This window comes from Lepus europaeus, chromosome 19 (genome assembly GCF_033115175.1).
Source record: "Lepus europaeus isolate LE1 chromosome 19, mLepTim1.pri, whole genome shotgun sequence".
In the NCBI taxonomy this organism is placed as follows: domain Eukaryota; kingdom Metazoa; phylum Chordata; class Mammalia; order Lagomorpha; family Leporidae; genus Lepus; species Lepus europaeus.
The window spans coordinates 14396037-14411659 of NC_084845.1; the positions used below are offsets into that span (position 1 = coordinate 14396037).

A 15623-nucleotide genomic window follows, 5' to 3' on the forward strand; every position below is an offset into this window, starting at 1 on the left:
CCCAATCTGTCACTTTCTTAAAGATTTATTTTATTTATTTGAACAGCAGAATAAGGGAGGGAGGGAGAGAAAGAAAGTCTTCCATCTGTTGGTTCACTCCCCAGATGGCTGGGCCAGACCTAAGCCAGGAGCCAGGAGCATCCTCTGGGTCTCCAATGTGGCTGCAGTTGCCCAAGCATCTGGCCATCCTCTGCTGCCTTCCCAGGCACATTAGCACAGAGCTGGATTGGAAGCAGAGCAGCTAAAGTGGTGCCCACATTGTGGGCAGGAAAGAAACTTGTGCCATATGGGATGCCAGTGTCACAGTGGGCAGCTGCACCTGCCATGTCACAATGCTGGCCCCAATATGCTACTTGTTACGTTTTCATTTATCTTGTTCTGTGGATTCTTAAATTTGGATAGTAACAATTACCATATGATAAATAGGAACATATGGGGCTGGCACTGTGGCTTAGTAGACTAAGTCTCCAGCCGCCCATATGAGTGGTGGCTCATGTCCTGGCTGTCCCTCTTCGAATCCAGCTCTCTACCAATGGCCTGGGAAAGCAGTGGAAGATGGCACCAGTGCTTGGGCCCCCTTGAAGCTGCATGGGAGACATAGAAGAAGCTCCTGGCTTCCAATAAGCCCATCTCTGGCCATTGTGACCATTTGGGGAATGAACCATCAAATGGAAGATCTCTCTCTGTCTGTAATTCTACCTCTCAAATAAAGAAATAAAATCTTTAAATGTGAACATTATAATAAGAGATAAGTCAAAATTAATACACAGTCAATATTTAATAATCCTCTCTCATGAGTGGCCAATGTTAGTCTTTTCTAAGAGATGGCTTTTCTAATATGAGGTTTTTATATTTAGTCTTTTTTTTAAAAAAAAAAAAAAGATTTATTTATTTGAGAGGTAGAGTTACAGACAATGAAAGGGAGAGACAGAAAGGTCTTCCATTGGTTCACTTCCCAAATGGCCACAATGGCTGGAGCTGTGCTGATCCGAAGCCAGGAGTCAGGTGCTTCTTCCAGGTCTCCCATATGGTGCAGGGGCCCAAGGACTTGGGCCATCTTCTACTGCTTTCCCAGGCCATAGCAGAGAGCTGGAATGGAAAAGGAGTAGCCAGGTCTAGAACTGGCCCCTCTATGGGATGTCGGCACCACAGGCGGAGGATTAACCTACTGCACCGTGGCACCGGCCCCCTTATTTTTCTTTATTTAATCTAAATTGAATATATGTTTGTAATTGAGTTGAGGTAGGTCTTTACTGATTAATTCTATTAATAAAATTATTTTTATAATTAGAAAACCAGTTATTCCAATAATCTTTAGTAAATAGGTCTTTCCTTTGTGATCATAAGTATGTTTGTTTCTAGGCCCTTCATTTTTTGCTTTAATCTGTTTGTCTACATCTACATCAGTACTGTGCTGGTGTGTGTGTGTGTGTGTTTTATGTTGTCTTTAATTACTGTTACTGTTACTTTGTAATAACCTTGTGTATTTAAATAGGATTTCTGTACTTTCCTCCAAGCACATTCTTAGTTTTTCAAAAATTTCTTTACTGTGGGACTTCTGATTCCATTTGAATTTTTTAAAAAAGATTTAGTTATTTATTTGAAAGGCAGAGTTACAGAGAAGGGGAGAGACACACAGGGAGAAAGAGCATGATCTTCATCTGCTGGTTTACTCCCTAAATGACAGCAATGACCAGTGCTGGGCCAGACCCAAAGCCAGGAGCCAGGAGCTTTCTCCAGGTCTCCCACAAGGGTGTAGAGATCCAAGAACTTGGGCCATCTTCCACTGCTTTCCCAGGTGCATTAGGAGGGAGATGGATTCGAAGTAGAGCAGCTGGGACTTGAACTGGTGCCCATATGGGATACTGTTTTCGTAGGTGGCAGCATTACCTGTTAAGCCACAATGCTGGCTCCCTCCATTTGAATTTGAAAATCAGTCTATCTAGTGCTAAGACAAAGTTTTGTTAGGGATTTAAGATGAGGTAAAAATTGGGAAAGGAGTAGGCATTTGAAACAGCAGTTAAGACACCATTCATGATACTTGCAACCTAGATGAGAGTCCCTTTTTTAGCAGAGTTGGAAACTATGTAGCTGACAAATCCCTGATTAAAGAGTATTTCAAAGTACTAAGCTGTCATTATGCAGCTGAGCTTAGGTATTTTTACTTGTTAATAGTGAAGCTATGGAGTCTTAACACATAGTCAGGAGCTAGGAACTCAGTCAGTTTCTCCCACATGGGTGGCAGTGACCCAAGTAGTTAAGGAATCATCACCTGTTGCCTCCCAGAGTCTGTATTAGCAGGAAGCTGGAGTCCTGAGCAGAGCCAAGCATCAAACCCAGGCAATTTCATATGTAATGTTTGTGTCCCAACTAATAGTTCCTTAAAAAAAAAAAAAAAGACTTGTATATTTATTTATTTGAAAGACAGTGACAGAGGGAGAGATACGTGATCTTGCATCCACTGATTCACTCCGCAGATGGCCGCAATGGCTGGTGCTGGGCCAGGCTGAAGCCAGGAGCCTGGAACTCCATCCAGGTCTCCCATAGGAGAGGCCCAAATGTGTGGGCCATCTGTGGCTTGGCTTTCCTGAGCACATTAGCAGGGAATTGGATCAGAATTGAAACACTCAGGAGTCAAACCAGATTTTCTGATATGGGATGTTGGCATCAGAGATAGTGGCTTTACCTGCTATGCCACATGCCAGCCCCTCACATTAAAAAAAAAAAAAATGTTTATTCATATAATTATTTGAAAGGCAAGTGGTAAAGAGAGGAAGAGAAGATCAGTCTTCTAGCTGATGATTTCACTCCCTAGATGGTCACAAAAGCTAGTTCTGGGCCAGGCTGAAGCAAGAGCTAGGAGTTCCATCCTCCATCTGAGTCTCCAATATGGGTGGTAAGGGCCCAAGTACTTGGGCCATCATCTACTGCCCAGGTAAATTCAGAAAGTGGATGGGAAATGGAGCTGCTGGGATTCAAACAAGCACTACCATATGGGCTGCTGGCACCACAACCAGCAGCTTAAGCCACTGTACCACAGAGCCAGCCTGAATGTTTCAATTTTGTGATGATACATGCTTAGAAGTATAAAATTTTTTAATTGTTCTGATAGTCATTTTTATTTAAAAATTTCTTGTTTCTTGTGTTTTTGATGTCATATCTAAAAAACTGTTGTCTGAGGTCACAAGTTACACCTGTTTTCTTCTGAGAATTTTGTAGTTTTAGCTCTTATATATAGGTTGTTGTCCTTTTTTAAGTTATTTTTAGAATGTAAAATCCAGTTCATAGTTTTACATTTAGATAATCCCGTTCTCTTAGGACCATTTGTTGAAAAGACTATCCTTTTCTCCAGTGAGTGTCCTTTGTCTAAAATCAATCCACTATAAATGGGAGATTTATTTTTTTCAATCAGTTCTATTCTGTTCATCTATTATGTCTGTCCTCATGCCAGTACCACACTGTCTTTTTTTTTTTTTTTTTTGACAGGCAGAGTTAGACACAGAGAGAGACAGAGTGAAAGGTCTTCCTTCCGTTGGTTCACCCCCCAAATGGCTGCTACGGCCGGCGCATTGCACTGATCCAAAGCCAGGAGCCAGGTGCTTCCTCCTGGTTTCCCCTGCAGGTGCAGGGCCCAAGGACTTGGGCCATCCCCCACTGCCTTCCCGGGCCACAGCAGAGAGCTGGACTGGAAGAGAAGCAACCAGGACAGAACCAGCGCCCCAACCGGGACTAGAACCCGGAGTGCTGACGCTGCAGGTGGAGGATTAGCCTAGTGAGCCATGTTGCTGGCCCACACTGTCTTGATTATTGTAGCTTTGTAGTAAATTTTAAAATTGGGAAATGTAGATCTTCCAGTTTTTTTTTTTTTTTTCAAGATCATTTGGACTTTTCTGAATCCTTTGCATTTCTTTTTTTATTTTTTAAATACTTAATTTATTTGAAAGGCAGAGTTTACAGAGAGAGAAAGAGAGAAAGTGAGGGAGAGAGACTGCGAGATCTTCCATCCACTGGTTCACTCCCCAGATGGCCACAACGGTTGAAACTGGGACTGTCTGAAGCCAGGAGCTTCTTCCAGGTTTCCCACATGGGTGGCAGGGACCCAAGCACTTGGGCTATCCACTGCTTTCTCAGTCACATTAGTAAGGAGCTAATTGGAAGTGGAGCAGCTGCAACTTGAACTGGCATCAATATGGTGGCTTTATGCACTTTGCCATAACTCTGGCCTCTCTTTTGCATTTCTGTATAAATTTTAAGATGTGCTTGTACATTACTGCAAAAAGGTCTTTTGTTAGGTATAGCATTGAATTTATAGGTCAATTTGGAAGTATTATTATCCTATCACTGTGAGTATTAAGTCTTGTGATCCATAAACATGAGATGTCTTCAAATTTCAGTATTTTCTTGCTTTCAGAATATAAATTTTTACATTTATTTTGTTAAATTTATTCCTAAGTATTTTATATTTTTATACTATTGTGAATGGTACTGCTTTCTTAATTTCATTTTTGCATGTTCTCTGTATCTTCAAATACAATTGACTTTTCTTATTGATCTTACATCTGTAACCTTGCTGAACTTATTCAAATGGAATTTTAGTGGAATCTTTAAATTTTTTATATGCAAAATTATACCATCTGAAAACAGTCGTAGTGTCATTTTCTCCCAATCTGTATGCTTATTTATCTTCTTGCTTAATTTCTCTAATGTCTATACTACAGTGATGAATAGAAATGATGAGAGTAGGCATCCTTGTTTTGTCTCTGAACTTAGGGGAAAGCATCCAGTGTTTCACCATTTATTATGATATTCCTGTGAGATTTTTGAAGATATCCTGTATCTTGTTGAACAAGTCCTTTTCTTTTGGTAGCTTGTTGAATATTTTGTTGTTGTTGTTGTAAATCATGAGAATGTTGTATTTTGTGAAGTACTGTTTCTCCATTTGTGCAGATGACCTTTTGTTTTGTCCTTTTTAGTACTGATATTGTATATTACATTAATTGATTTTTTTGGATGTTAATCCAGTGTTGTACTCCTGGGATACATCTCCTTGGTCATGGTCTGAAATTCTTCATTCGATTAGATTTATTAGCATTGAGCATTTTACCTCTGTATTAATAAGACGTAGTGGTCTATAATTTTTTTTGTGCGTGTAATGTCTTGTCTGATTTTAGAATTGGTATAACTGGATTCATAGAATAAATCTTCCATCCTCTTTACTTTTCCTCTTTAATTTGGAAGTTCATAAAGAAGTTAGTATTAATATTTCTTTGTTATAACTTTCCAGTGAAGCCATCTGGGCCTTAGCTTTTCTTTCTTCTTCTTTTTTTTTTTTTTTTAAGATTTATTTATTTATTTGAAAGTCAGAGTTACAAAGAGAGAGAAGGAGAGGCAGAGAGAGGGAAAGAGAGGTCTTCCATCTGGTTGTTCACTCCCCACTTGGCCACAATGGCTGGAGCTGCACCAATCCAAAGCCAGGAGACAGGAGCTTCTTCCAGATCTTCCACGCCGGTGCAGGGGCCCAAGGACTTAGGCCATTCTCCACCGCTTTCCCAGGCTAAAGCAGAAAGCTGAATCGGAAGTGGAGCAGCCAGGACTCGAACCAGCACGCATATGGGATGTCGGCACTGCAGGTAGTGGCTTTATAACCACTAGGCCACAGTGTTGGACCTGACTGAGCTTTTCTTTTTGGGTAGTTTCTTGACTAGTAATTTAATCTCGCTTAATAGAGATCTAGGAAAGCGCTGCGGCTCACTAGGCTAATCCTCCGCCTGCAGCGCTGGTACCCCGGCTTCTAGTCCCGCTTGGGGTGCTGGATTCTGTCCCAGTTGCTTCTCTTCCAGTCCAGCTCTCTGCTGTGGCCCAGGAGGGCAGTGGAGGATGGCCCAGGTCCTTGGGCCTTGCACTCACATGGGAGACCAGGAGGAAGCACCTGGCTCCTGGCTTTGGATTGGTGCAGCACACCGGCCACAAAGCACCAGCTGTAGCAGCCACTTGGGGGGTGAACCAATGGAAAAAGGAAGACCTTTCTCTCTGTCTCTCTCTCACTGTCTAACTCTGCCTGTCCAAAAAAAAAAAAAAAAGAGATCTGCAATTTTTTTTCTTTTTGATACAGTTTCATTAGTTTATGTCTTTCTAGAATACTTCCATTTCATGTATGCCATCTAATTTGTTGGCATACAGTTCATAATATTTTTTATAACCCTTTATATTTCAGATGAGTTTAGTGGTCATATTTGCTTTCTCATTGTTGATTTTAGTGTGTTTTTATAGTCCCCTCCCCCATCAGTTAAATGAAAAGTTTGTCTATTTTGTTGATTTTGTTTTTAAAGATTTATTTATTTATTCAAAAGGCAGAATTACAGAGAGAGAGAGAGGGAGTGGGAGAGGGAGAGTCAGAGAGAGAGAGAGCTTTTCCACCTTCTGGTTCACTCCCCAAATGGCCGCAATAGCCAGAGCTAAGATGATCTGAAGCCAGGAGCCAGGAGCTTCTTCCAGGTCTCCCAAGTGGGTGCAGGGATCCAAAGGACTTGGGCCATCTTCCGCTGCCTTCCCAGGCACATTAGCAGGGAGCTGGGTAGGAAGTGGAGTAGCTGGGTCTTGAACTAGCACCCACATGGGATGCCAGCAATGCAGGCAGTGGCTTTACCTGCTGCGCCACAGCTCTCCTCTGCCTGTGGTGCTGGCATCCCATATGGGTGCCAGGTTCTAGTCCCGGTTGCACCTCTTCCAGTCCAGCTCTCTGCTGTGGCCTGGGAAGGCAGTGGAGGATGGCCCGAGTGCTTGGGCCCCTGCACCCGCATGGGAGACCAGGAGGAAGCACCTGGCTCCTGGCTTCGGATTGGCGTAGCACTGGCCGTAGCAGCCATTTGGGGAATGAACCACTGTCTAACTCTGTCAAAAAAAAAAAAATGAAGTTTTGATTTCATTGATTGTCTACTCTCTTCTCTCCTGGATTTCATTGATTTCCAATATAATGTATATTATTTATTTTCTCTTAGTTATATTGGATTTAGTCCTTTTTCCAATATCAGAAGGTATATGTAGGTAGTTTACTACGAACATAATTTCAATTCTTTCTTTTTTTTTTTTAAAGTTTTATTTATTTACTTGAAAGGCAGAGTTACAGAGAGGCAGAAGTAGAGGTAGAGAGAGAGAGAAGTGTCACATCCATTGGTTCACTCCCCAAATGACCACAATGGCCAGAGCTAGGCCGATCCAAAACCAAGAGCCAGGAGCTGCTTCCAGCTCTCCCATGTCAGTGCAGGGGCCCAAGGACTTGGGCCATCTTCAGCTGCTTTCCCAGGCTATAGCAGAGAGCTGGATCAGAAGTGGGGCAGCCAGGATTCGAACTGGCACCCACATGGGATGCTGGCACTGCAGGCGGCACTTTTACCCACATTGCCACAGTGCCGACCCCTGTCTTTTTTTTAATGAGGGTGTTCACAGCTGAAGACATGTTTCTAAACATTGCTTTAGTGGTGTATTGTAAGTTTTGTATGTGTGTCTTGATTTTAGTTCATCTCAAAATATTTTGTAATTGGGGTCGGCACTGTGGCGCAGTAGGTTAACGCCTTGGCCTAAAGTGCCAGCATCCTTTATGGGCACCGGTTCTAGTCCTAGCTGCTCCACTTCCTATCCAGCTCTCTGCTATGGCCTGGGAAAGCAGCAGAAGATGGCCCAGCTCCAATTTCAATCCAGCTCTCTGCTGTGGCCTGGGAAAGCAGTAGAAGATGGTCCCAAGTCCTTGGACCCCTGCCACCCACATTGGAGACCAAGAAGAAGCTCCTGGCTCCTGGCTTCGGATCACCGCAGTTCTGGCCGTTGAGGCCATTTGAGGAGTGAGCCATTAGATGGAAGACTTCTCTCTCTTTCTCTCTCTACCTCTCCTCTCTCTGTGTAACTCTGATTTGCAAATAAATAAATAAATTTTTTAAAAAAAAATTTGTAATTCCCATAATGATTTTTTATCTCTTGATTATTTAAGAATATTATTTCATTTTCACATATTTGTAAATTTCACAGATTTCTTTCTGCTACCTATTTCTAATTTTTAAAAAAATTTATTTATTTGAAAGGCAGAGTTACATAGAGTGTTTTGCTCCTTTCTGCCAAAGATAGTTGTTGAAAAGGTCATGAAAATCACTTCTTTGTGTATTTTGTAATGTATGAAAGGATATAATTTTTCCCAATGTCCTATTTTTCGGACAGCTTATATATGTAAAGAATACGATATAGTCCCATTGTGCAATCTGTATTTTGTTTTTTATGATAATAAAGGCTATATTGGCTCCTAATTATGATTTCCAACCTATTTTAATGGACCTATATTAATTCCAATGACATAGCATAATTGCAAACTTGGGACTTAATGGGAACATTGCAAAATAGGTAACAAAGTTTGTGCAGTATGGTCACAAACAGTTTTCAAATACTGTTTATCTATTTTGATGGAGTCACAAAGAGAGTATGAGACAGAGAGAGAAATCTTCCATCCACTGGTCCACTCCCTAAATGGCTGCAGTGGCTAGGCCTGGCACAGGCTGAAGCCAGGAGCCAGGAGTTTCTTCTGGTCTCCCACATGGGTGCCAGGGGTCCAGGTACTTGGCCGTGATCTGCTGCTTTCCCAGGCTGTTAGCAGGGAGCTGGATCAGAAGCAGAGCAGCCAGCACACAAACTGGCGCCCATATGGCATGCTGACATCACAGGCGGCGGCTTTGCCTGCTGTGCCACAACGTTGGCCCCGTAGTACCCGTTTTCATTTTAATTATATTTTGACTGACATTAACATATCCACTTTACTTGCTAATGATTGTTCACATGATGCATCTCTTTTTCTATCGTTTTTCTTTCAGCGTGTTTGTTATGTTTGAATCTAAAGTATATCTCTTGCAGACAACAACACATAGTCAGAGCTTGTTTTTCTATTCAGTCTGACAGTCTTGGCCTTTTAAATCTTACTTAACAAATTCACAATTAATGTTAACACTAACATCATTTGGTTTATGTCTGCCATTTTTCTGTGTCCATATGTCTCATGTCTTTTGTTTCTCCTTCAGTGCTGTCTTTTCATTAAGTGAATGTTGTCTATATAAAATGTTAATATCTTTAAGGATTTTCTTTCTTTTTTTAATTTTTTTTTATTAGACAGGCAGAGTTAGACAGTGAGAGAGATAGAGAGAAAGGTCTTCCTTCTGTTGGTTCACCCCTCAAAAGACCGCTACAGCCGGCACGCTGTGCCGATCCGAAGCCAGGAGCCAGGTGCTTCTTCCTGGTCTCCCATGAGGGTGCAGGGCCCAAGCACTTGGGCCATTCTCCACTGCACTCCCGGACCACAGCAGAGAGCTGGACTGGAAGAGGGGCAGCGGGGGCTAGAACCCGGCGCCCATATGGGATTCTGGCACCACAGGTGGAGGATTAACCAAGTGAGCTACGGCGCCGGCCCTATCTTTGAGGATTTTCTTGGTGGTTGCTCTAGGGCTTATTATGTATATCTCTAAAGAATCTACTTTAGGTTTACACTAAATTCCAATGCTGTACAGAAATGCTACTCTTAAGTAACTAGTCTCTTTTCCTCCATTTGGTGCTATTTTTGTTACACATATTTCATTTGTATGTTATAAACAATTATAATTATTAATGCATATAAAGTTACATCTATTTAAGAAGCTAAGAAAGGAGAACAAGTGGCAAGGTAATACAAAAAGATAATAGAGAAATGAAACTAAAAGATATTATAAATTTTCCATGAACTTTGTGAGCCCTACAATGTGCTTATGTATCTATAACCTTGTTATATTAGCTTTTTTATTTACTATTTCTATCATTTGTGTGGACCCGAGTTACTGTCTGGTGTCATTTTCTTACTCCAGTACTACTTTCCTTTCAAGATTGTCTATTTTTCAGCATGTTTGCTGTAATATATCAGGTGTGGTCTATGCATCTATTATACTTGGAGTTAATTGAACTTCATGAATGAAAAAGGTTAATTTTTCATCACATTTGAGAAATGTCAGCGATTATTTCTTTATTTAAAAGTCAGAGTTACACACAGAGAAAGAGGCAGAGAGAGAGAGAGAGAGAGGTCTTCCATCCACTGCTTCACTCCCCAATTGGCTGCAACGGCTGGAGCTGTGCCAATCCAAAGCCAGGAGCCGGGAGCTTCTTCCGGGTCTTCCATGTGGGTGCAGGGGCCCAAGGACTTGGGCCATCTTCTACTGCTTTCCCAGGCCATAGCAGAGAGCTAGATTGGAAGTGGAGCAGCTGGGACTCGAATGGGCACCCACATGGGAAGCTGGCACTGCAGGCCAGGCTTTCACCCACTGCACCACAGAGCCGGCCTAGCCGTTATTTCTTTGAATGTTTTTTTCTTTTTCTTTCTTTTTTTTTTTTGACAGGCATAGTTAGACAGTGAGAGAGAGAGAGACAGAGAGAAAGTCTTCCTTCCATTGGTTCACCCCCCAAATGGCTGCCACGGCCGGCGCGCAGTGCTGATCCGAAGCCAGGAGCCAGGTGCTTCTCCTGGTCTCCCATGCGGGTGCAGGGCCCAAGCACTTGGGCCATTCTGCACTGCCCTCCCGGGCCACAGCAGAGAGCTGAACTGGAAGAGGAGCAACTGGGACAGAAATGGCACCCCAACTGGGACTAGAACCCGGGGTACCAGCGCCACAGGCGGAGCATTAGCCTAGTGAGGCGCGGCGCTGTCCAAATGTTTTTTTGTTCTTTTTCTTTTATCCAATACTATATGTAGTACTCATGCATATTGATGCACTTAATAGTGTCCCACATTTCTCTCAAGCTTTGTTTATTTTCTCACAGTCTTTTTTCTCTTTGCTCTTTGGATTGTAGGAACCCTATAAACTAAACTTCAAATTTGCTGATTTATTTTTTTTTTCTGCCAGTTCAGATGTACAGCTTAGCATATTTGGCAAATTTTTCACTTCAGTTATATACTTTTCTACTTTATGATTTCTCTTTGGCTCTTTTTTATAACTTCTGGATTTTTTTTTATAAGACATTGTCATCATACTTTCCTTACTTTAATTATGATTTTCTAAGTTTTATTTCTATGATGACTGCTTTGAAGTTTTAGTGCATAAGGCAGATATCTAGGTTTGTCTTTTCTGATTTTTCCCTTGCATATGGATTTTTCTTTCCTGTTTCTTTGCCTGCTTGGTAATTTTTTATGAAGAACAGAACATGTAGGTTATGTATTGCAGCAGCTGTGGATACTGATTCCTTTCCCCTCTTTTTCTTATTTCTGTTGCATATTTGTTTGAGTGACTTGCCAAGATTATTATTAGTTTTTCTTTGAAAGTGAGAGATAATGGAAATCTTCTGTAACTGGTTCACTCCCCAAATGCCCACAACAGCCACGGCTGGGATGAGTCGAAGTTAGGAACCCAGTACTTATTTTGGGTCTCACATGTGGGTGGTGCAAGTGCTTGAGTGGTTTATTTTTCTCCCACCGTACCATACAAAATGAGGTAACATGAACACCTAATGTACAGTTTTTAGAACTGGTGACTCCTGGATCCTAGCTAAGTGAGTTTTTACTTGTTTTGACTACAGTGCATAGTTTTGACAACTTAAATTAATCAGTATTGTGGTTGGTCCCCCCCTCCAGGGAACAGTGACATTTAAGGATGTGGCTGTGGACCTCACTCAGGAGGAATGGCAGCAAATGAAACCTGCTCAGAGGACCTTATACCGGGATGTGATGCTGGAGAACTATAGCAACTTAGTCATAGTGGGTAAGGGTAGCTTTGCAATTTGAAACAATTCGTTTCCATTTCTGGAATGTCTAAAACTTTAACTTGCCAGATAAGGGTAACTGTCCTTCTTCACATGATTTTTACCCCATTTTTCAAAGTAAAGAGTAATTATTTTGTGTAGATAATTACTTTTTTTTTTTTTTTTGACAGGCAGAGTTAGTGAGAGAGAGAGAGAAAGGTCTTCCTTCCGTTGGTTCATTCCTCAAATGGCTGCTACGGCTGGCACGCAGTGCCAATTGGAAGCCAGGAGCCAGGTGCTTCCTCCTGGTCTCCCATGCAGGTGCAGGGCCCAAGCACCTGGAGCATTCTCCACTGCCCTCCTGGGCCACAGCAGAGAGCTAGACTGGAAGAGGAGCGACCAGGACAAAACCGGCGCCCCAACTGGGCCTAGAACCCAGAGTGCCGGTGCCGCAGGCAGAGGATTAGTCAAGTGAGCCATGGCGCCAGCTCTGTGTAGATAATTCTTAATCATCAACTTTCACAAGCAGTCAAGACCCCAAGACCCAGCCCAAGGATTGTATGGTTATATCCAGTGTTAACATTCAGCTCCTTTGCTCTTTCCTGTATTAGGCTGTCAAGTTACCAAACCAGATGTGATCTTTAAGTTGGAGCAAGAAGAGGAGCCATGGGTGATAGAGGAAGAAATATTTGAGAGGCAATATCCAGGTAAATAATAACAAATATCTCTGAATGAGAAACCACATGACAGTTTTTCAGTGAGGGTTGCTACCTTATTACATTTCCAAAGTTTCTTAAAACCCTACTTTTCTACAGTGACAAATGGTAGGAATACTTTGAAATACTTATTCTTCCTATGTTGAGACTGTCTTTTTCACATTTTAAAGGAAGAATAGCCATGTCTTATTTTAGGATGCCAGTCTCCCCTAATTCATTTACAACCTGTCTTTCAAAATTCCTGTCCCTGTCTAAGAACCTTGGGCTGTCACTTTCATTTATGTTCATAGTTTTATTTTCTTCTGCACTCAGTATTTTGTGGATGTGCAGTATTTTAAAAACATGCTTGTTTCACACTTAGGTTCCTTTTAATGTATTTCTTTCCTTGCATTTTTGAGAAGCCACAGATTTGTGTCTTGTAACAATATTCACACTGCTCATTATACTTTACAACCCGCACAATCCCATGGCTCAGAAATGTAAATTTCTGGCTTAGAAATCCCTTAGTAGCTCCTCCATCTTCTATTTCTTTTGAAAATGCATTATACACATACTTGGTTAAAAAATATAAACATTTCAAAAGATACATGAAAACAAATCCCCCTCTTGCCCTTGATACTTGGACTCTTCATTTGCTCTACTGCATAGTTTTTTTCTTTCTAATCAAAGATTTATTTATTTATTTGAAAAGCAGAGTTACAGAGAGAGAAAGGGAGACACAGAGAGATCTTTCATCCACTAGTTTACTCCCCAAATGGCTGCAGTGGCTGGAACTGGGCTGATCTGAAACCAGGAGCTTCTTCTGAGTCTCTTAAGTGGGTACTGGGGACTTGGGAACTGGGATATCTTCTGTGCCTTCCCAGGCACATTAGCAGGGAGCCGGATCAGAAGTGGAGCAACTGAGACTTGAACCCATGTCCATTTGGCCGCTGCTGGAGGTGCATGCTGCAGCTTTACTCACTGTGCCACAGTGCTGTCCCTTCTTTCAGAGATTTGATATCTTTATAATGCCAAAGCTTTTGTCCAGCAATATCTGTTCATACCTATCTACTTTTGTGCCCTTCAGAAGTGGAATTTCCCACGTTTTCCCTTTTTGGTTTTTGTACTTTTCTTGTTAAGTTTATACCTAACTGTGCACAAGAGAAAAAGCCAGTGCTATAAGAATTGGAAAGAAAGCTATAAAATCATTTTGTTTACAGATGATGGGATTGCATTCTTGGAAAATGAGAGAACTAACAGAAAAATTGCAACAAATAGTAAGAAAACCCAGTGAGATGGTAGGATATCAAATTAACAAAAATCAGTAGCTTTCTTATATACTTGAACAACTAAGTAGAGGATATAAAGGAAAGGAAACTGCATTTACAATAGTAACAATAAAGATAAAATTCTGTTATGGGTGTGGACCTGCGCATGTAACAGTATACAAAACAGTGTTCATTTAGAACCTGAGGTTTTGTTTTTGGTTTTTTGTTTTGTTTTGTTTTGTTTTGTTTTGTTTGACAGAGATAGAGACAGAAAGTTCATCCTTCCGTTGGTTCACCCCCAAATGGCTGCTATGGCTGGCGCTCTGTGCCGATCCGAAGCTAGGAGCCAGTTGCTTCCTCCTGGTCTCCTATGCAGGTGCAGGGCCCAAGCACTTGGGCCATCCTCCACTGCCCTTCCGGGTCACAGCAGAGAGCTGGACTGGAAGAGGAGCAACCGGGACTAGAACCCGGGGTGCCAGCGCCTTTGGTGGAGGATTAGCCTAGTGGCCGTGGCGCTGGCCGACACCTGAGGTTTTGTACGTGGGAAAATAATCTTTAGCCTTCATATTGGCCTTCAGATAACATTCTTGAGACATACATTTTCCCCCCCAGTGATTTTTGTAAACAGTTTCCTGAGTGCTTTAGACAATTCTCTGTTGTTTCCTAGCTGTGTGTGTTGCTTCAAGAAGTCTGAAACCTGATTATTCCCTATCATGGGTGACTTCGGTTATTTGTCTGTATGCCTATAGATTTCTTTTTCTTTAAAAACTTAGACTAAATGAAACCATATCTTAAACTGATCAGTCAAGTAATATCCGTTTTTGTTTTATTTGTGGATACATTTTTTTTTTACTTCTTGTAGTGCTAGTGCACAGATTTGCTGCTGATTCCTTTTGTGCTTGTTTGTTCATATTTGAGTGAGTGTGTTTCCTTCTGAAGGTACTGTTTATAGAAGGTAATGTTGAAGACTATCCAGAAAAATGCTCTGAGTTAGTAAGATGCCTCTGTACTTCATACTGACCTCTCTTATCATACAAGGTTTTGTGTTATAAATTGGCTTACTGTTTATTTGTCCCAAGCCAGAGATTATCATTTGCATGCTTCCTCGCATTTTGTATCTTTATCACCCTCCTGTAGCAACAGTTAGCTTATGTAAGAATAGTGGCTGTTTGCATATCTCACTGTTTGACAGGGCCAGATGAAGTCCATTATGTTCCTTCCACCATCTCAACATGTCTGGATTCCATTGTTGAAAAACTGATTCATATATTCTGTCCACAGAGGTGTGCCTTGTTTTAGAGAACTCTCTTCCCTGTACTTTTCTAAGAAACAGCAGCCACTGTCTGTTTTTCTTCCCTACCTTGTTTGTAGCTTTCTTCCCTACCTGGTACAACCTATCCTTTGTTCCTACCTTATGTTCTAGAGCTGGAGTTTAGTTCCTGTTATTTTCATTGAAGATGTGTTTTCTTCTTTTCCTATTTGCAGAGTGGAGAAGAAACAAATGTTTCATTCCACCATATTGAAACAAAAAAATCTTTGATTCTGTGAATCAGCCTTCTTCTTCTTCTTCTTCTTCTTCTTTTTTTGAAAGGCAGCGTTAGACAGTGAGAGAGAGAGAGACAGAGAGAAAGGTCTTCCTTCCATTGGTTCACCCCCCACATGGCTGCTATGGCTGGTGTGCAGCGCCAATTGGAAGCCAGGAGCTTCCTCCTGGTCTCCCATGCAGGTGCAGGGCCCAAGCACTTGGGCCATCCTCCACTGCCCTCCCGGGCCACAGCAGAGAGCTGGACTGGAAGAGGAGCAACTGGGACAGAACCGGCGCCCTGACCGGGACTAGAACCCGGGGTACCAGCGCCGCAGGCGGAGGATTAGCCTAGTGAGCCACGACGCCGGCCATGAATCACCCTTCTTAGAAATGTCTGTCTTCTTT

The 15623-nt window shown here is 41.9% G+C and overlaps 1 protein-coding gene across 3 annotated transcripts in view; it reads left to right on the forward strand.

Annotated features, from left to right (window-relative positions):
* LOC133747816 (zinc finger protein 568) overlaps positions 1-15623 on the forward strand; it is a 187629-nt gene that overhangs the window by 94634 nt on the left and 77372 nt on the right. For 2 of the 3 annotated variants that reach the window (XM_062176191.1, XM_062176190.1), the window contains exons 4-5: positions 11624-11750; positions 12342-12437. The exons of the other annotated variant lie outside the window; for it this stretch is intronic. In XM_062176191.1, coding sequence (XP_062032175.1) covers positions 11624-11750; positions 12342-12437 — 223 coding nt within the window. The remainder of the gene's footprint in view (positions 1-11623; positions 11751-12341; positions 12438-15623) is intronic. 3 annotated transcript variants of the gene reach the window in all.